Below are 21,789 nucleotides of genomic sequence, written 5' to 3'. Positions count from 1 at the left end.
ACCAAAATAAATGAAGTTCAAAATCCTTAATAAAATATTGAAATGTTAAATGATCAATACAATAAAAATGAAAAAAAAGATCATTAGTTTAATTCATTAAAAATGTAAACATTTAAATAAATATTTAACATATTAATCTAGCAGTATAGAAGTAATAATAATTTTCCATGAGCAATTGGATTTTGTTATAGAAATAATGGTGTTAGAATAAGGAAATTTCTTTTAAACAATTTTTATATCAACACATTAAAGGAAAATATTTTTACATAAAGGGCTGTATCATAACATAATTTCAAATAAAAATTTTAAATGTCATAGTAATAAAAACAAATTACTTAAGAATGATAGAGATTCCTTTCCAATAATCTAGAAAATATATTAAATAATGAAATATTAAAGATGCTGCCATAATAGAAGAAAACAACAGGATTGTTATTTTTTCATTATTATTCAACATTGCTTTGACAATGAAGCTAATGAAAGCATTCACTAAAATGAAATAAACATCTTTTAATTAATGGTGCTGGAGCAGTTACTTGTCATGCAATGTGCCCCCAAAATAAAATAAAATATGAATCTCTAATTGTTCCTCATATGATAGACAAAATATATATCTCAAGATCATTTAGGGAGTTATATGTAAAATATAAAACTATGAATCTTTCAGGATACAAGAAAATCTTCAGTGTTATTTGAAACATTCTAAGTCTTGACAGCAAAAGTGTGATTTATAAAATGATAAACTAGACTTCATCAAAACTGAAAAAACAAAAAACAAAATATCTTTTCTTCTGCAATAGTCCCTTTTAAGAGGATGAAAAGAAGCAAGAGAGTTGGAGGAGATTTGAGTTGACATATCAACAAATGATTTGTATCAGAATATAAATACTCTCTAAACTCAACAGTTAGCCAATCCCACAAACAAAGCAATCCAATTAGAAAATGTTCAAATGACATTACCAGACATTTCACTGAAGAGGATATAAATATCACAAATAAGCACATTAAAAGATGTTCATTAGCTCTCAGGGTAATGCAAGTTAAAACCACAATGGCATTCATTATACGCATGTCAGAATAGCTTATTAAAAAAAAAAAATCCTTGCAGGAATGCAGAAAAACTTGATTTTTTTTCTTACAAAAATAAATATGTACCATATGACCCAACAATTGCATATTTTGGTATTTATCCCAAGGAAAGGAACATTTATGTTTACATAAAAACCTATAAATAGTTTTCATAACAACTTTATTGATAGTAGCCCCAGACTACAAATGATAACCCAGATTTCCTTCAACAGATGAACAGTTCAACAAACTGGTACATTCATGCCTTGGAATATCAGCAAACAGCAAAAAGAAATGGAGTACTGATAGACTCAATGACTAAAGTGGATTTCAAAACAATTATGCTGAGTGAAAAAGGCCAGTCTCAAAATATTACATAATGCATGTTTCCACAACACCCTTGAAATTGCAAAATTATAGAGATGGAAAAGTAGATTAGTGGTTGCCAAAGGTTTCAGAGAGAGGCTATGTGACAAAAGGGCAACACAGGAGATCCTGGTGACAGAACTGTTGTTTGTGTTTTCTGGTGCTCATCATATTTGATACAACTACATAGAAATAAATACGGCCACATATACACACATGTACACAAATGAATACATGCAAAACTGGTGAAATCTGAATAAAGTTGATGGAAGATATCAATTTTTTTTTGTGCTATTGATTATGCAGATATATGTGATTGATGGAAACTGAATGAAGGGTATAAAGGATCTGTCTTTCTGTATTTTTTCTTATAACTGCATGTGATCTGTAATATCTGAAAATTTTATATATCTTTTGTATATGCCTGTGTGTATATATTTTACATATAAGTGTATGTATACATATAAACATATGTATATGTATGTGAAAGTGGAAAGTGTTAGTCACTCTGTCCAACTTTTTGAGACCCCCATGGACTATAGCAAGCCAGGCTCCTCTGTCCATGGGATACTCCAGGTAGGAATACGGGACTGGGTAGCCATTCTCTCCACAGGTTCTTCCCGAACCAAGAATTGAACCCCGGTCTCCTTCATTACAGATTCTTTACCATCTGAGCCACCAGGGAAGCCCATATATATGTATGTGCTGTATGTATGTATGTGCTGTGCTTAGTTGCTCAGTCATGTCTGACTCTGCAACCCCATGGACTGTAGCTCACCAGGCTTCTCTGTCCATGGGGATTCTCCAGGTGGTAATATGGGAATGGGTTGCCATGCCCTCCTCCAGGGAATCTTTCCAACCCAGGGATTGAACCTAGGTCTCTAGCATTGTAGGCAGATTCTTTTACCATCTGAGCCACCAGGGAAGCCCATGTGTATGTAAATATACATGCATACATATATGTATAAATTTAAACTTCATGAAAAGGAAAAAATATTTTCAGATGATGTAACCAAATAAGTAGAAAAAAGATTTCATTTCCATTGGCATTTTAAAGCAAATGTGATATGGTAAATAATGTAATGATTAACTCTATGTGTATATAAAGTTATTTAGATTAAGAATGGGAAATATTCTGTTCACAGTAACAAAACATATGTGAGAGAAAGTTGCTCAGTCGTGTCCGACTCTATGCGACCCCATAGACTATACGGTCCATGGAATTCTCCAGGCCAGAACACTGAAGTGGGTAGCCTTTCTCTTCTCCAGGAGATCTTCCCAACCCAGGAATCGAACCCAGGTCTCCTGCATTGCACGTGGATTCTTTACCAGCTGAGCCACAAGGGAAGCTCAAGAATACTGGAGTGGATAGCCTATCCCTTCTCCAGCAGATCTTCCTGACCCAAGATTACAACCGGGGTCTCCTGCATTGCAGGCAGATTCTTTACCAACTGAGCTATCAGGGAAACCCTAAACAAAACATACATACTTACTAGTAAATACAATAGTAAATACAAAGGATCTATATGAAAAGTAGAAGATGAAACAATTAGTGTACATAAAATATGAGTGAACTAAGTTCTGAAAGAAGAACCTTTATATTACAAAATGTTTAGAGTTTTTCTATTCACTGTGTATATGTTTTGCTATTTTAGTAAGATTTCTCTTTTGGTGGGTTTTAATATGATTTTCAAGCTCATATGAAAGAATGCATGTTTGAGAAATAGTATTTGAAAAACTATTAATACTTGAAAATAAGAATTATATGGTGTGGTGTAATTGCTTTAAAGGTGTTTTTTGTTTGTTTTATATCTGCCTAAAAGATGCAGTAAATAAAATATGTGGAAGTTACCTAGGAGCAAAATTATAGTTAATTTTTCAATTCAGTTGATAAGGATCATTTTTAATATATTGTGTTAGAATAATCTACCCTCCCATTGAAAGTTAGATCCTACCTCCCACTCTTAGCTGTATTAATTTCCTTGGATCAGCTAAATACATGCCTATCAAATAGAGATGATGAAATATAATCATGTAAAAATTGAAAGGATTGGACTGGACAAATTATGGTGCTTTTATATAATCTCAGGAAACTTTACATTGTGAAACTTACCTATAACAAAATCCGGTCTTATTGAGCTATCTCACTGAATAAATATATTTTCTGAAATCCTAATAAAATTAGCTCATTTTATTAAAATCCCAAACTCCTATGACAGAAAATTAATTATAGAATCATGGCTCTTTTTCTTTGTCAAACAAAAAGCACTCGTCCTTCCCGCTAAAATGTTCTCATTCCTTCATTTGTCCATGCCATTCCCTTTCTCTGTATTTTGAAACCTGAAAGTAGTGTCAGCCACTTAGTCATGTCTGATTCTTTGCGACCCCATGAACTGAACCCTGCCAGGCTTCTTTGTCCGTGGGATCCTCCAGGCAAGAATACTGGAGTGGATTGCCATTCCCTTCTCCAGAGGATTTTTCCCCACCCAGGGATCAAACCCAGGTCTCCTGCACTGCAGGCAGATTCTTTACCATATGAGCTACAGGGAAGTTCCACAAAGGAAAGATCCAGAAATGAAACCTGAAAGGCCCAGGTCATTTAACTTTAACATAAAAATGAATAGATTTTATTTTCAAGAGAAATTTTATGTTCATGGTAAAACTGAACAGAAGGTATAGAAATTTCCCTTTTACCTTCACCTGGGTGAAACCTTCTGCACTGTTATTATCCCACCCAAGATATGTTTGCTACAATTGATGAACTTATATTGACATATCATTATCAGCCAAAGTCCGTATTTTACTTTAGGGTTCACTCTTGCTTTTGTACAGTCTATGAATTTGGACAAATGTAAAATTACATGTATCTAGCATTATAACTTTTCATACTGTTTATGGTATTCTCAAGACAAGAATGCTCAAGTGGTTTGCCATTCCCTTCTCTAGTGGACCATGTTTTGTCAGAACTCTCCACCACGACCTGCCTGTCTTGGGTGGCCCTACATGTTATGGCTCATAGTTTCATTGAGTTAGACAAGGATGTGATCCATGTGATCACTTTGGTTAGTTTTCTGTGATATTTTTAGAGTCTTCAATGTTTACATTTTTCAGTGTGTTAAGTAGTTGGAATCATACAGTATTTAGTCTTTTCAAATTGGCCTCTTTCATTTAATAATTTAAGATTCTTCCATGATTTTCATGGTTGATAGTTCATTTCTTTTTATCACTGCATAATATCACAACATCTGGACCACAGTTTATCTGTTCACCTACTGAAGGACATCTTGGTTGCTTCCAAGTTTTAGCAATTATGAATAAAGCTACCATACCCTCCATGTGCAAATTTTTGTGTGGCTGTAAGTTTTCAACTCATTTGGGTAAATACCATAGAACACAATTGTTAGATTATATGCTTAGTTTTATAAGAAACCACCAAACTGTCTTCCAAAGTACCTGTACCATTTTTCATTCCCACCAGCAATAGTTGATATTTGTTCATTTTGTTTTTCACTGAAGTCTTTTCTGATTGTTTTTGCAAGGTATTTTCCTTCCTTTCTTTCTGTTTATACAGCACTCTATATCCTCATTCTGACATCTATCATATTCTTTCTTGCTTTGTGTGAAGCCCTTGGGACATGAAATAGATATGTCTCCTGTACCTTATATTACTTCACTTGACACCTTGAAAATTAAGAGCCCTATTATTTGTTGAATGAATAAGGTAATTTTAAATTTTGTCATATGAGACTGTCAAATGGAGCATTTTGTTTTGCAAATAATTTTATTCTAGGCTTGGATCACATGATTCTCACTAGTTCCACTTGTTATCTATTTTTCAGTTGTTTCTGAGCAATTATTTTGTGGGTTAAATACATGCTTGACTCATATTGAAGGAAATTGCATTTAAAGTTATTGATTTTTTTGCCCCAACTTTTCTACTGGAAGAAACAAAACCTTGCTGCAATAAGTACTGAGCCTTAAAAAAAAACAATATCTAGTGTTCTTGCCTGGAGAATCCCATGGACGGGGGAGCCTGGAGGGCTGCCGTCTATGGGGTCGCACAGAGTCGGACACGACTGAAGTGACTTAGCAGCAGTAGCAGTAATGATGTTAGCATATATTCTTAAGACTTTATTTTCAACAAGAGTTTAGGTAACAGCTGAAAGGTCACAAAGATGGTTTTATACAGTAAATAAACAATGGCATTGTTTTACAAAGAAAATAAAATATCCCAAACTTGTGTATAGACTTTTTCATCTAAAAACTTGCTTGCTGTGTTTAATTTTGGTGCTTGGGAAATTGTGTTCTTCTATTTCTTAGATTTTGGAATTTAAAGGGAAATACACCTAGTTTATGTGTCAGGGACTTATATGAATGTATACTTTTCATTCATATTCTGGCATTGTATTACTTTTGCAATTTTTGCATTTGACTCCTAGACTCAGTATTTGTTGGATGGTAATTATTTGTTGAAATTTGGCATTTATTCTGTTTATTTGGTGAATTTGGGAAGTTTTATTTATCATATTTGTTTATAACATTTACCTCTTCATCTTTGATATTTATAATGAAACTGTAAATTTATCATTAGAATATGTTGAAGTTATTTTGGAAAATAGTGGGCTGGATTATGGTTAAACAGTGAAAAATGTGTCCTTTGAGGCACAATTCACTGTTTTCATATTATATATCACAACATAAAGTCATGGAACAAACTTCTAAAGCCAAAGAACATTAACATTGCCATTTTATATTGTTATTAACATGTTTTTGAAGCAAAATAGTCCAAATATTATAATTCATTAGTTTTTAAAAGTAACATAAGTGTCTAACCTAAATTTTTTTTTATTTTAGATGAACTCACAAATTCATCAGAAACTAGATTGTCTTTAGAAGACCTCTTCAGGAAAGACTTTGTGCTTCATGATCCAGAGGCTCGGTGGATCAATGGTATGTATGTATGTTCTTATACATCATGTTTATTTCATGTTCTATATGGTGAAAATTAAATAATGGGATTTGTATTAATATTTTAATTGACATTATTCTTCAATGATTTTGTATACCATTTAATCAGAAATGTACACCTTGGCTCTTATGAATAAAAACCTTTTCTTAAGTCTTCAATAAAATCATCCCCCAAACATTACATTGACTGCTCTGTATCTGCTTTTCCCTCATAATCATTAATTATGTGACTTGAAACACATATTATATCTCTAGCATTTCTCTAGGTAATTCTCATTGGTGTAGAAGTATAGATATGGGGAGTCTATATGTAAGTGCTTTAAATTTGACAATCAAGTTAATTTTCTTTTCTCTGTAGTTTTTCTTTTTTAAGTTTAAATGCCACAAACTAAGGAGACTCTAACAAAGCTGAAATGACAGAAAGAGCATGGGAATATATTGCATTTTGCCTTTTTCTGGCTTGGCTAAGAAACCGCCTCAGCTTTCTCTAGGTTATTCCTTATTTTGTTATTTTCAAAAAGTTTTAAAAAACATTTAGATTTTAAATTAATTAATTAACTCATATCACTTAGTGGCTCCAGGGACTTCAGTTTGTCTTTATGGGAGTTTGTGGGGGGAGTTACTGTGTAATCCAGTCATAAGAAATGTGTTGGTGAAAAGTAAATCAGGGGATTCCCTGGTGGTCCAGTGGTAATGACCCCATGTTTCCACTGAAGGTTGCAGAGGCTCTATCCCTGCTTGGGGAACTAAGATCTCACACGCAGCATGATACAGCCAAAAATAAATAAAGAACTAAAAATTGTCTTTTAGAAAAGAAAGAAGGAAATCAAATTTCCATTCCTTGAGTTGTACAATTTGCCTAACCATAGTAATCACTGTGGTTGTTTTTGTTTTGTAGTCTCTAAGTAAAGTAGGACTCTTTTGTGACTCCGTGGGTGGTAGCCCTTCCAGGCTTCTCTGTCCATGGGATTTCCCAGACAAGAATCCTGGAGTGGGTTGTCATTTCTTCCTTTGGGGGATCTTCATGACCCAGGGATTAAACCCATGTCCTGTGTCTCCTGCATTGGCAGGTGGATTCTTTACCACTAGGGACACCTGGGAAGCCCCATCACTGTGGCTTGATAGCTGTTAATCTTTGCCCTTCACTTTGTTTAGACATAATATGTATATATTTTTGCTTTATCTTCAAGGCCTAGATTATTTCAAAGCATAGAGCTTTGCCTTTTTATCTAATAAGTACTGTCTCACAGTCCATCCTTTCTTCTCTAATATCCTAATTAAGTACTTTTATGTCTGCAAATTAAGTGTTAATTTATGGAAGCTATAAAAATAATGTAATTTAATTCACTAGGGCAGGGGCCAAATCATACTTGTTTATCTATCATAGATACAGTTTTTGGAGATTAGCAAGCACTTAAGGTAATTTTTTTTCTTTGAATAAATAAATGAAAGCATTTAATTGAATTTCAGTTTTATTTTTCTATAAACTCGAGTTTCAGTTGAAATTGGTTGCAAGATAAATATCATGCTGATGATATTACAAATAGAGAAAATATGATAGCAATTTTATTAATCTATTTTTGTGTATTTTCATTCTGAATTCTTCATAAACTTTAGTCTTGCCATATTGTTGCCTTTGCATTATGATTATTTCAGATATACAAAACTGTGATTTATTTCAGATGAGTACTATTACTAAATGTTAAGAAGGGATATAATTTTCTAGTATTATTCTAAGTGGATCTCTCACAAACTGTTCTCCTGATGTGCTAATATAATTTTGCAAGTCATCTTTTTACTTACTAGCCAGTATTTTCTATTGAAGGAGATGATCAAAAAAAATGTGAGTCATTAAATTTGAAATGCTGAATAATATTCTGTTTTCTTCACCATGATTTTTTAAAATTTTATTTTATTTTTAAACTTTACATAATTGTATTAGTTTTGCCAAATATCAAAATGAATCCGCCACAGGCATACATGTGTTCCCCATCCTGAACCCTCCTCCCTCCTCCCTTTTCTTCACCATGATTTTGATCAAACTGTTAGAAATTTGTGTAGTCTTTTACTTTGGAAAGCAAGAAAAATCATGGGTCTCATCTCCCTTCTCAGGTTAGATTGGGCTATTTTAAAAGTCATTTACTCCTGTGTGTACCTGCACTTCAGTATCGAAGTACCAAAGGACTGGAGGGATGTGTAAGCAGTGAACCGCGTGCTAAATTAGGCCATATTTCAATATCTAGGGCACACATTCTACTCTAATGCTTTACAAGGTATCACAATAGTGTTATTTGGAGCAAGTCATTTTAATCACTTTTTCATAATTTCTTTACCAATCATTGGTAAACTTGATTTTGAGACTATATCCTTGGATAAAGCTGCAATGTTATTATTGTAGTCTAAGTAAAACCTAAAATCAATAATACTTATAAAAGAATTTGACATAAAACAACCCTTTAAACAGGATTAAACAAAATCTAAGCTCTTAGAGGCATGCCGTCTTCATAAATCCTACTGAAGGAATTGATTCACTGTCAGGAGATTGTGTGTGCTGGGTTGCTTTTTGAGCAGGGGAATAGATTTATTTATTTATTTATTTATTATTTATTTATTTATTATTATTATGTCTTCATTTATTCCTGTTATGCAATCCAGATCACCTTTCTGGCAATCACTAGATACTTGGCCTATTTATGTATTCCTCACAAAGCCAGAAAATACAATGGTAACTATGAGTACAATGTGTAACCCTGGCTTCATTGTCACAGATTATGTCTGGATGTAAAATGTGAGCTTCTTTTTGCTAATAATGTTTCACCAGGATTCCAAAGTATATAAGTGGATTATATAGGAGTCTAACCTATGCTCATTTGGAAGGAGTCTAACCTATGCTCATTTGCAAACTTTAGTTAATTGTTATTACATATATTACATAATATATATGTAATTATATTACATATATATTATATACATATATATTATATATACATATATATATAATTACATATATATGTAATTATTTAATACATTGCTAGTGAAGGAGACTGAAGGCTTATAGATGACCCTGATATGTGTAGGCTGAAGTGCAGTAATGTCATTCATTATGCTCCTTCACCATTAATATGTATTTGAATGTCAATGCAGCCTTGGATGGGTGCTCATGCTCCTGGTTAGCAGAACATCTGCCTTCCCCTATACCTACTCAGATATCTGAAATCTCCGTTTTTATAGTGTCTTCTTCCTAGTTATGTCACCTTGAGTCCTGGACATCTATCTTCTTTAATGTTATTCATCTCCCACATACATTTGAGGATCAATCCATCATCAAAGAAAAATCTAATATTGAGTGGTTTCTATGCTAGGCTTTGTGCTGGATATTTATGAATGTATTTCATACATAGCATGTAAGTTATAATGGTGAACTCCAGAAAACTAAGGCTAAAGCAAAAAATTTATCCAAAACACAGCTGATAAGAGTTGGAGCCTTCTTTAAATCAATATGTTCAAAGTATAAAGCCTATCTTCTTTCACTGTTTCACTGAGGTGCCATTCCCAATTTTTAACACATACAGTAATTACCTCCTTGATAGCCTCATGGTTACAGATGTCAGTGTGACTAATCCTTCATGTTGAATATTGCAATCATGTCATTTCCCAGGTGTATCCATATAATGGTAACTCATGTGGTCACTAAAAGAAAAATGTATAAGCATATTTATTGATGTGTATGGTAGAAGGAGAAGAGGGCAACAGAAGATGAGATGGTTGGATGGTATCACAAATGCAATGGACATGAACTTGGGCAAACTCCAGGAGATGGTGAGGGACAGGGAATCTTGGCATGCTACAGACCATGGGGTCACAAAGAATCAGATATGACTTGGTGACTAAAAACAGCACGGTATAAAAAGTGAACAAAGATGTCTTTAAAACAGAGTGAATAGTATATGGTTCACACTGTCTCTCCTGTATACCAGTGAAAGTTTACAAATGCCTGGATTTTGACCTGATTTTTTTTTCTTTTTGCATATTCATTTTTTCTAAATTTTATTTAATGAATGTATACATTTATGTGATTTTATAACTAGTTTTTATTTTTTAAATTTTTAATTCAGTTTTTATTTTACAAGTGAATTTTTATTTGCAAGTGGATTTGCAAGTAAAGTTGTGTTTGTCTTAAGTGTACAGCAAAGGAATTTAGTTATGCATATACATATATCCATTCTTTTTTAGATTCTTTTCCTATATAGGTTATTATAGAATATTGACTAGAGTTCCCTGTGTATAGTAGGTCATTGTTGATTACCTGTTTTATATATAGAGGCATGTATATGTTAATCACAGACTGCTTCATAAATAAGAAGTTTCATGGGTCTCTAGACCTCCAGCAGTCTCCTGGCAAATATAACGTTGTAAGGCTCAGCTAAAAATTGTGAAGTTATTTCTCAAAAAAATCAGAGGGACCCCTTTGCCAGTTGAATAAATTTCAAAGTCTTCCCAGTGTATTCCAGGCCTCTCAGAACCAAGCTTGGCCTCTTTCCTACTCCTCTACTGTACATTATGTTTTAGAGATATTGAACTACTTGATATTTTTCATAGGTCTCAAAAGCTCTTTTGACTTGGTACTTTTGTCCACACGGTCTTCTGTACCTGGAATCCCTTCCCCAGTCAGACAGCCTACATTTTTATCCCACTTGAAATCTGATTTCCAGGTGCAAAGACAGTGACTATTCCTTTTCCTGCCATCATAAGGGACATTATCTTCCTGTAAACCCCAGAGGCTGATTCTCTCATATAGAAATTTCTGCCTTGATTATAACATATTTTAACCTACTCTAAGACAGTGCTTCTAAAACTATTATGAAAGACCACTATCTTAAAATTTAATAATTTGTTTTTATTTCCTATTTGGTATGAATCTATATTTTTGAAAAATACAATAAAAAATGAATTACTAGAAAATAAAGTGATAAATAGGCATTTCATATACAGTCTCCAAATTTATCTTCTTATAATCAACCATTCAAAAATTACATTGCAAAAATATAATACATACCACAATAAAAATGGACTCCAAAAAAAGAAATTTCATATCATGCTTTGTTTGAGAGAGGATATACAGGCAACTCATAGAAAGGATTGTTACTGGTAATTTTTGTAATTCCTAAGTCAGAATTAAACAAACAGTGAGAGAAATAATGGTTATTCACTTTACATGCCAATTCTCAGATTTTGAACAAAAACTAGTATGTCAACAATATTCAGAGGTTTTAATGTAGGAAATGAACTAGCTTCCTTCTTGTTAACTAATCTAGGTTAGATTGACAACACTAATCTCAGGGGATGCTGTGTATCTAGAATATCTCTATTTTTTTTTTTAAATAACATTATTGGTGAGAAGAAATCAGTCTCTAAAATAAGGATGATGGCAATGGAAGTAGAGATCTTATAGCAATTTTAACAATTTTGGGATATTGACTTTAAAGTTTTATACAAAAGGAATCAAATGATACTATATTTTTAAACTCTATCTTCAACTCTTTACCACTAGCTAATGTCAAAATTTATTCTGTAGGTTATAAATCATTTATCCATCAAAAACAGATTTTGGATTTTAAGTACATCTGGGGTATAGTGAAAAGACTACAGTTAAGTCCATAACACATGCTGGGGGTCAGGAGACCCATGAAATTTTTCATGGGAGAAAGCCAAGCTTCTGCTCAGGTATTAATAAATTAGTTCATTTATCATGCATTTGGATCTTGCAATACTGTCAAATTGCTACCAAAGCATCTAAATGCTTATCTTCAGTTAAGCTTACCCCATTGTGGACCAGTGGTCAACAAATTGCAGTTGGGTGAAGTCTAGCAATGTCACTCTAAGAGCAGCTCAGTTCTAAGAGACAATAAACCCTGAGAAATAGGACTTGTGTCACATTGATGTAAAAGTCAACCCATCAATTAGCACATTGCTGGGATCCAACTAGGATTCAAAATAGTTCACTTAGCACAGTGAGATACATTTCCTGGTATATGAAGGTGGGCCCCTTTGGCCCACAATCAGTATATGTTTCTTTATGGTTCTCTTTCTTATGGTGCGCATAGATTTTTTTTTTTTAATCTATACAAAGTTGTCTTTGCCAATATCCATCCCATATATGAGATTTTACGGTGTTTTTTTTTTTTTTTTTAATGGCTAGCTGGGATGAGTGATCATGTGTGAGGCTCTGGATATAACTGTGATTTTATTGGACTAATTGTTGGAGCCAGCTGAACTTATCTATCACATGATACTCAAACCTGTTATCTTCAAAATGTGTCGAAGTATGACATATTGAAAATAGGAAAAAGTCCTTAAAAGGAGATTAACCAGATAAAAGAAGATGAAAAAAAATTCAGCTATTTTAAAAAGCTTTCCAAAGCTTGGTTTCTTCATCAGTATTTGGGATAATATTTCCTATAGGTAAGAGCACAATGAAAACAAGCTATAGTTTATAAAACACAAAGATAAAAGGTAAATGCAAAAAAATAAGAACACACATATGAAAAGCAAAAATCTGGAACCTAATAAATCTTCAAATAGTAGAGATCCTGACGACAGCTTTTAGAGATGCTCTGGGTAATTAATAATTCTTTAAAATACCTCCAGCAGGCTTATGCTGATAAATTATATTCAAGATTTTTAATATAAAGTAAAAAGCCATTCTTGTAATCTTCATGAAAAATACAACAAATTGCTGAAATAGTACCAATAATATTTACAGTAATAAGGGAACTCATACTTAGGGAAATCAGACAAAATAATCAGATTTGTTTCTTTGCTTGTTTGGCATTGTTTTAGCATGCAAGGATTTTTGTCCCTCAGTTCAATTTTATTGTGTTGCAGAAAATGGATTTATTTGTGTGCAGGGAGCTAGTTTCACTTCTGACAGCATTGTGACTCCCAGCCCTGAGTCAAAATTTTAACTCTTTCAAAATTTTAACTCTTTCAACTTATTTTTAATTTTTCTCTCTTTTTCTTTTTTTTATATATAACCATCAGCAAAGCTGATATTTTTAAAAGTTAGAGTTGAATTTGTGACTATGAGTTTTTGAGAGTAATTTATATTTTTATTGAAACATAATTTAATTAGTTTATCATGCCTGATATATTTTAAAGTAAGGATGTCAAAGTATCTTGCTATCAAGAGTAGATCACTTCCTGCCAAAATTAAAGTGTGCATGATAATATGTCATTAAAGCATATTTACTTTTATGCATACTGCCAAAAATGTTCTCTTTATTACTATGGGATTTATATGCTCCACATGCTTTCATGAACATTTAAATTAATCTGTATTAAAAACATTAGAAATCAAAAATAAAATTAAAATATTTACTATAAAAATCAAACTGTGGTAATTTTACATACCGGTTGAAAGTATTCCTACTTTTGTTTGAAATTAAAATATAGTTTTTTAAGAAAATATTTTAAAGATTCCAGCTTATGTTAAAGTGATAATATTTATACTAAATGATTTACCCATAAAATCCAGTGTTAACATTTCAGGGGGAAAATATTAGGAAAATAAAATTCCTATGTTTAAATAACACATGGTTTACTTAAGAGTATTTAAAGGGAGTTGAAAATATAAACTGAACTTTAGATTTTGAGAACTAAACTTTCATGTTACATCCTACTTTTTATAGTAGAAAAGTATATTTTGATTTTTTAAAGGGAACAAAAAAGTCTGTGTGAGTGGTAAGAAACATTTATGCTTATATTCATCAAGCATTATTGAATTCCAAAACTACATGCCCTGCACAGTTCTGTATATTCCAGGTGGAACCTGTTGACATTTAGAAGGTTTGCAATAAAACAGATTGTGTACTTACAGTGCATTCCACATAATCATGGTTGGTCTTGGCTTTTTGGCCCAGGAACTGGGTTTCTCAGCACAAATGTAGATTAATATACACTTTGACATCTATTTTTCCCTCAATTTATCCATCTATCCTTTTATCCATTCAAGATATATTTACTGAGAATAGACAAAAATTCTTCTAGATATAGGATGTAAAAATCAATAAACACAGTTTTTTTTGGTCAGGGAAATTATGAATGCATTCCCCATTTTTACAGTATCTATTCTGATATAGAATGTGAAGAAGTAAAATTAGTAATCAAAATACTGTGATTGGAGTAGAAAGTAGAGATAATTGGCGAGTTGCCAGAAATGTTCCGTTCGGACTATGATGAGGTTTGGTTAACATTCTTTTCCCCAGAATCCAAACCACATCTCCATTTTCCACACTTCTGTCCCTGATATGATACAGGAACTCCAGCACATTTTGGTTTTTGAACTCTTTTATTCTCTTTGCCTCTCCTTTACTTGATACAGTTTCCTCTTATATGTGATAGTAGTTATGGCTAATATATACATGAACCACTGACATGTTTAAAAGAAATAAAATATAATTATGGTACCCAGGGAATTCAGAAACTAGATGAAGATAACATGCCTGAAATAATCAGACAACAATTTGATGATAAACTCTTGGGTCATTACTGAGGGGAAAAAAAAAAGAACTGTAAAAGATCAATTTGAGTTAAGAATAACTAGAGTCATTATGGAAAAGGTGAAGTTCAGTCTTAGTGTAGAGGTCAGATGAGCCCAAGACTAGAAAGAGGATGTCCCTGGAACAACAAGGAAGTATTATGACAGGGTCATAGGAATTGGCATAGTGTGTAAACTATCTGTAATGTCCTATGCCTGTGTGTGTGTTTAAAATTAATGGTGAAAAAAGGCAATCAACTCAGATTGGTGTGTATTTAGAATATTAATACTATCATTTTACTATACCTGTTATACTTTGATCTACTTTAGCAGAATCATATTATTAAATTATGATTTTAAAACAGAAGAATTTGAAGTTACTCAGATCATTACCAGCTACATCATTTTCCTTGGAACTAGAATAGGAGTCTCACCTAATGTGTTTATGATACATTCCTGTTTACATTTACTCTTCCACTTTTTTAAGATGTTTCAACATGCCTTAGATATTTGTGTTTCTTTGAAAAACTTTGTTTGGAGGCAGAGTGGGCATTAATTTTGTGTTATACATGAGTAAGTTGAGCCACTGTTTTTTTCTTCACGTCTCCCCAATTCAAAATCAGCACTTAAGTCTGGCCAGAACCCGGGTTTTCCATGTTCAATGTTGGGCAGAATACATCACCGTAGAGAAAATGTCTTCAGTGAACTATTTTTGTATTTTCCTTAAACTAATTTTTAATACTGTTTATAAACTATCAAAAACACATATCTGGCTTAAGGAGACACATATTAAGAGGAAGATTAGTAATAATAAGGGAAGATTTCTTTTGACTCATATCTGACAGTTTGAATTTGAACAGAATTTTTAGGTGATTTTGAGAAAGCATAATCATTTTTGTATCATCAATTGTAACTGTAAAAAAAAACAAAGTCTTGCAAAAAAAGTAAAATAGTGACATTTACACATAAAGCTTTTAATGCAACTTGCTTTGCCTGAGTCATGTTTTGTGCTTGTGTGTATGGAGCGGGGCAGGGGGGTGTGCATTTCTTTCTAAGGCCAGTTTTACTTAATCGTGTTAGTCATGTAGTCAGAGGGGATGGGCCATTGAGACCTTTGGGTAACACACAATCAACTATTCTGCTATGTTATATTGGATAAACAAGTATTAAACACACAGGTACATTTCAGAAAGTCTTTAGTTAGAAGAATTGCTTGAGATAATTTTGTTTAACAGTAAAAGGCTAAGATTCTCTATAGTAATTCATTTCAAGCATGAGCATTTAGTCAACTGAAATGTTCCATCCTGTTCACAGTGGCTTGGTTTCACGTCTGCTCAAAGAGGCACATACAATAGTATATCTAGCATTTTACTTCTATTTCTTTTCAATATTTATCTTTTATTTTTGGTAAATATTAAATACTATTTTTATATAGTCCTGTAGGGCTGCAAAAAGTTTGTAATATATTCTTTCATTAATTTATTTTTAATGTCCATAATATGTTATTTTGAGATTTATCTAATAGGAGCTAGTAACCATGCTTGCATTTTTAACTTATCATACATGATATTTATAGTTCTCTAATTTAAGTGAAGATACATTCATTTTATAAATCAACAAACTGAAGTTTCAAGCAAATGTGGCTTTATCAGGTCCACACAGCTAAAAGGAGGCAGATTCAAGCTTTGAGGTAATATATCGTACTATCAATTTCAGGCAACAATGAGCATAATAACTATAAACAAATTAAAGTTTTAGAAATATAATATTAAGAAAAGATATAACACGTATAGAAAATAGTTTTTAGATGTAAGATTAAGCATAAACTATATAATTAATGTTGGAAAAGTGAAACTTCTCTAATCAATTTATACAAGAACTCTGAAATAAGATGTGCACAGAATTTAATGTGGGATTTAAAATTTAATGTGGCTAGAAAACAGAGTATTACACTGGGATTCAGGAGCCTGGCTCAGTAGCTGAATATTCCCCTTGGGAAGACCTCATCACCATTGCTGTGCTGGACCTCAGGTTCTTCTTGATCAGTGGGTTTGATTGAATAACACAGTCAATTAGATATCAATGAGATGGCACCAGTTTTCTCACTTGGGATTACCCAAGTCTGCATGTGGTTGCACAATTGGCCTTAAAGTAATTGGCAATGTGACTACAATGCATACTTCTGAACTTCCTATTATCTAGTTTAAATGGAAGTTTTATTATTATTATCAGCAGTAGTATTAGACAAATTTTAAAATTCTCTGTTATCACTTTCAAAACTTGATTCTACTCCATATCAGTTTCTAAGAGACTTACCAAATGACACCAGTTAATCTGATAATGCAGTTTACCTTGTCTTGTAAGATGCCAAGATTTTAATCATCAATAATGATAATAGCTTAATGACCTATGCATTTATTTATGAGTTAAAATATTAGTTGTGTCTTGTTTCAAATGAACATTGAGAATTAGGGGCAGTGAAGAAGGTCTGAGAAGGGGATATTCTGATCATGCCATTTATTATACAATTTTTATAATTTAACTTTTTCTGTTATACATAAAAGTGAAAAAAAAATAGTGTAATCAGCCTCTAAGTAATTATGATCAACTTGTGAATGATTACCAACATGCTATGGTAATTATTCAGCCAAGGATACAAATATGAGTGTGAAATACAAAAGACTGGAAAAATGAAAGGAATAAATCTAAATGAAGCAAAAAAGGAGAGTTGTTGTTGGTGATGTGCTAGAGGGGAGGATTGCATGCTGATCTGGAATGCTGATCTTTTATGATCTGGAATGCTGATGGATTCATGATCTGGAATGATCTGCATGCTGATTCCATGGTTCCTGTGCTAATTCTGAATGATATAACATACCTTTAAAAAAAAAACATATATATATATATTTATTTATTTTGGATTGTGCTGGGTCTTCATTGCTGCACAGGCTTTTCTCTAGTTGTGGAGACCAAGAGCTACTCTCCAATTGTGGTATGTGGGCCTCTCTTGTTGTAGACCTTGGGCTCTAGAGTGCATGGGCTTCAGAAATTGTGGCACGTGGGGTCATTAGTTGCAGCTCCTGGGCTCTAGAGCACAGGGTCATAGTTATGGCACATGGACTTATTTGCTCCCCAGCATGTGGGATCTACCAAGATCAAGGATCCAACACATGTCTCCTATGGGTTAGATCTCCAGGTAGATTCTTTATCACTGAGCCACCAGGGAAATGGATACATTTATCTTTAAGGGTAAAGGCAAGGAGTTTAAACCAGAATTATGAGTGTGAATTCTTGCAATATGATTGAAAAAATCAGACCTCAAGAAACAAGAAATTGGAGGTGCTATCAGAACCATCATTGGATGCAAAAGGCAATCCTGTTAGTAAGGGGTTTGATTTTTCATGCAGATTTCAGAGTTAACAAAAATGAAAGCCTGTGGGGATGGATGTCTGCTCAACTGAAATATGTTACATGTAACAAGCATAGTCTTCCATCTTTTGATGAGGCTAGTTTAGGTAAAGAGTAGTGATTTCTCCACTGGGCCCCGGTGCCCGGAAACGCAACGGCCCGCACGGCGCGAGGCCGCGGCGCCCCCTGGCGGCCGGCGAACCCCTAACCTCAGCGAGTGCCGGCGATAGGACTCCTCCAAGTGGATCGCACAGAGAAGGCAATGGCACCCCACTCCAGTACTCTTGCCTGGAAAATCCCATGGATGGAGGAGCCTGGTAGGCTGCAGTCCATGGGGTTGCTAAGAGTCGGACACGACTGAGCGACTTCACTTTCACTTTATTAATGTTACAGAGAGGTTGTGTGATCATGTGATAAGGATGCCTTAGTAGGATTCATATAATTGATAGAAAATTGTAAAAGATCTCTGAGTGTAACTTTAGTTCTGAGACTTCATAATTTTTTTTTTCTCCATGTCAACATAAAGTCATGGTATAAACCACTGTTTTAACAGTTCTTTGGTTTAGGAAACCGGTTGGTACTTTGGCCTAAAACCTTAAGGAATTGTGTCAGCTTTCACAGAAATTCCTTTGCTTCTTGTTCCCATACCAGAAACCTCCAGTATATGACATAACAGTGTTTTCTCTTTGTTTTGACTGGCCATATGGAATTTCTGAAACATAATTTAAAAGCTGATCTCACTTTGCACTTTCAGTTGATAACACCTTGGCATACTTCTTTGTGCTGTCAATACCTGTGCCAGTTTTAATGAGCTTGAATATTCATTACTAGAGTTGTGTACTCAAACCATTAACCTGTCACTTCTTTGTTCTTCTAAATAGCATCTGAAAGCAGATAGCTTGCAGCTACCTGGTCCCTGGTGATATTCAATTTGTAAGTGAAAAATTACACACATTAATTAGTTCTATGTGTATATGTTTCCCACTTTTTCCTAGGAGTATGAATGTTCACTAGGTTTTCTGTCATTACCAGTTTTGCTAATTGTTTAATTTTTCTTTTGATGAAGCTAGTTTAAGTAAAAAGTAGTGATTTCTCCATTCCTTATTAATGTTACAGAGAGGTTGGGTGATCACATGATAAGGATGCCTTAGTAGGATTCATATAATGGATAGAAAATTGTAAAAGATCTCTGAGTGTAACTTTAGTTCTGAGACTTCATAATTTTTTTCTCCATGTCAACATAAAGTCATGGTATAAACCCATGACAAAATACTTTTTACATAGCCATTCTTGAGTTTTAATTCCACAAAGATGCTACTATATTCAAAAGATTATAAAAATATAAACTCTCTTAATAAGAAAAGAGAGTAACACCTCTTGTAGCACCAAGTACTGCATAATCTTTTCTGACTGTTGATTTTAGATGACTATGTTGCTCTCTGAGGTCCTCCCAACCATTGAGGTAGAGAAGCAACCTGTCTATATGTCAGGGCAGAATGCTTGACAAAGAAAAGGTTAGGTCTCCAACAATCGGAACTTTACATCTGTCTCTGGTTGAGCTGGTAGGCAAGTCACTCCACTTCTTTAAGCAGCCAAGTCATTACTCACAAGACTGAGAAGATAATTTGTCTTTCACTTCCTCCTAGAGCCACTGTGAGCATCACCTGGGATGTAAGTTCTCTAAAAATGTTAAATCATGTAAAAAGTTCTGTCTCTGTTCTTATTTACAGAGAGTTGATATTCATTTCACTAAATAGTATGGCCTTCGCCAAGTCAACCAATATGCTTGGCATTACTTTTATCAAAGTACCATAGTGAGAATCACAGCATCTAATTATTACTTGGGTGTTGAGTATGTGCCAGGCAATTGGTTGTTTGTAATGTTCGACTTTATTTAATCCTCACAACAATGCTCTGAATAGTGTTTATGATCTCCGCTTCACTACTGAAGAAACCAAACCCAGAGACCTTAGAAACTATCCCAGGCTCCTATAGCTATTAAGTAGCGGACCTGGGGAGAGATTCCTCAGGTTATAGGATGAGGAGAGATTAAGGGTACAAAGTTTCAGTTATGCAAGATGAATACATTCTGAGGATCTAATGTACAGCAATGTGATGACAGTTAACACTATTGTACTGTTTTTCTAGACATCCGCTAAGACACAAAAGAAAATAAAAGAGAAAACGTTAACTGTGAGGTGAAAAGTGAAAGTGAAAGTTGTATCCGACTCTTTGCAACCCCATGGACTATACAGTCCATGGAATTCTCCAGGTCAGAATACTGGAGTGGGTAGCCATTCCCTTCTCCAGGGGATCTTCCCAACCCAGGGATCGAACCCAGGACTCCCACACTGCAGGTGGATTTTTTAACCAGCTGTCACAAGGGAAGCCCAAGAATGCTGGAGTGGGTAGCCTATCCCTTCTCCAGTCGATCTTCCCAACCTAGGAATCAAACTGGAGTCTCCTGCATTGCAGGTAGATTCTTTACCAGGTCAGCTACCGGGAAAGCCCTAACTGTGAGGTCATGGGTGTTAATTAGTTTGTTGTGTTGATTAATACATAGTGTATAAGCATATATAAACCAACTCATAGATATGAGTTTGAGCAAGCTCTGGGAGTTAGTGATGGATAGGGAAGCCTGGCATGCTGCAGTCCATGGGCTCACAAAGAGTCAGACATGACTGAGTGACTGAACTGATATATTAACATCAACTTGTACACCTTAAATATATACAATTTGCATTCGCCAATCATGCCTCAATAAAGTTGGGAGAAAAAAAATTAATTACTTAAAATTTAGTCAAAAAAACTGCTTAGATAAGAGTACAGAAGAAAAAGATCATGAAACGTCCTACTTTAATTTTGTGTTTGTTGTGCTACTTTAATTTTGTTTTGTTTTGGCCAAATTTGCTAAACGTCCTGCTATCACTTTCCCTATCTGCTTTGAAATCCCAATTCTTGCTATCATATTTGAGGGCACATTTGTCAGTTCTTATTACTTTTAGTTCCTGTTACTCATTGAATGAGCTGAAAAGCCATGGCATGTGCAACTCTTGTGACCCGATGGAGCCTGCCAGGCTCCTTTGTCCAGTGGGATTTCCCAGGTAAGAATACTAGAATGCCATTTCCTCCTCCAAGGGATCTTCCTGACCCATGGATGACCTGCATCTCCTGTGGCTCCTGCATTGGCAGATTCTTTACTGCTGAGCTACCTGGGAAGCACCACCCCCCATCCCCAACCAACTGAGTGACTTAATGTTTATTAAGTTTATTTAAATATAATAAATATAAATATTAAACATGAATAAACTTGTTTATTTAAACAATAAAGTTCTTATTGTTTAAAGATCCTATAATTCACTGAATGAGCTGAAAAGCCTTGGTTACACACAGCTGGTATTTGCTCTTACCAAATTACCACTTTCTACTCTCCAAAACTTGCC

The 21,789-nt window shown here is 33.9% G+C and overlaps 1 protein-coding gene across 4 annotated transcripts in view; it reads left to right on the top strand.

The window, feature by feature from the left end:
- The window catches only part of DPP10 (dipeptidyl peptidase like 10), an 805,225-nt gene that overhangs the window by 219,825 nt on the left and 563,611 nt on the right, over positions 1 to 21,789 (top strand). For all 4 annotated transcript variants that reach the window (XM_086367433.1, XM_086367444.1, XM_086367459.1 and 1 more), the window contains exon 3: positions 6,289 to 6,384. In XM_086367433.1, coding sequence (XP_086223559.1) covers positions 6,289 to 6,384 — 96 coding nt within the window. The remainder of the gene's footprint in view (positions 1 to 6,288; positions 6,385 to 21,789) is intronic.

The sequence above is a fragment of the Bos grunniens genome, chromosome 2 (assembly GCF_055505025.1).
Source record: "Bos grunniens cultivar Pamir isolate PY7600 chromosome 2, Bosgru_T2T1.0, whole genome shotgun sequence".
NCBI classification, from domain to species: domain Eukaryota; kingdom Metazoa; phylum Chordata; class Mammalia; order Artiodactyla; family Bovidae; genus Bos; species Bos grunniens.
This window is presented reverse-complemented; position numbering and strand designations above follow the sequence as displayed.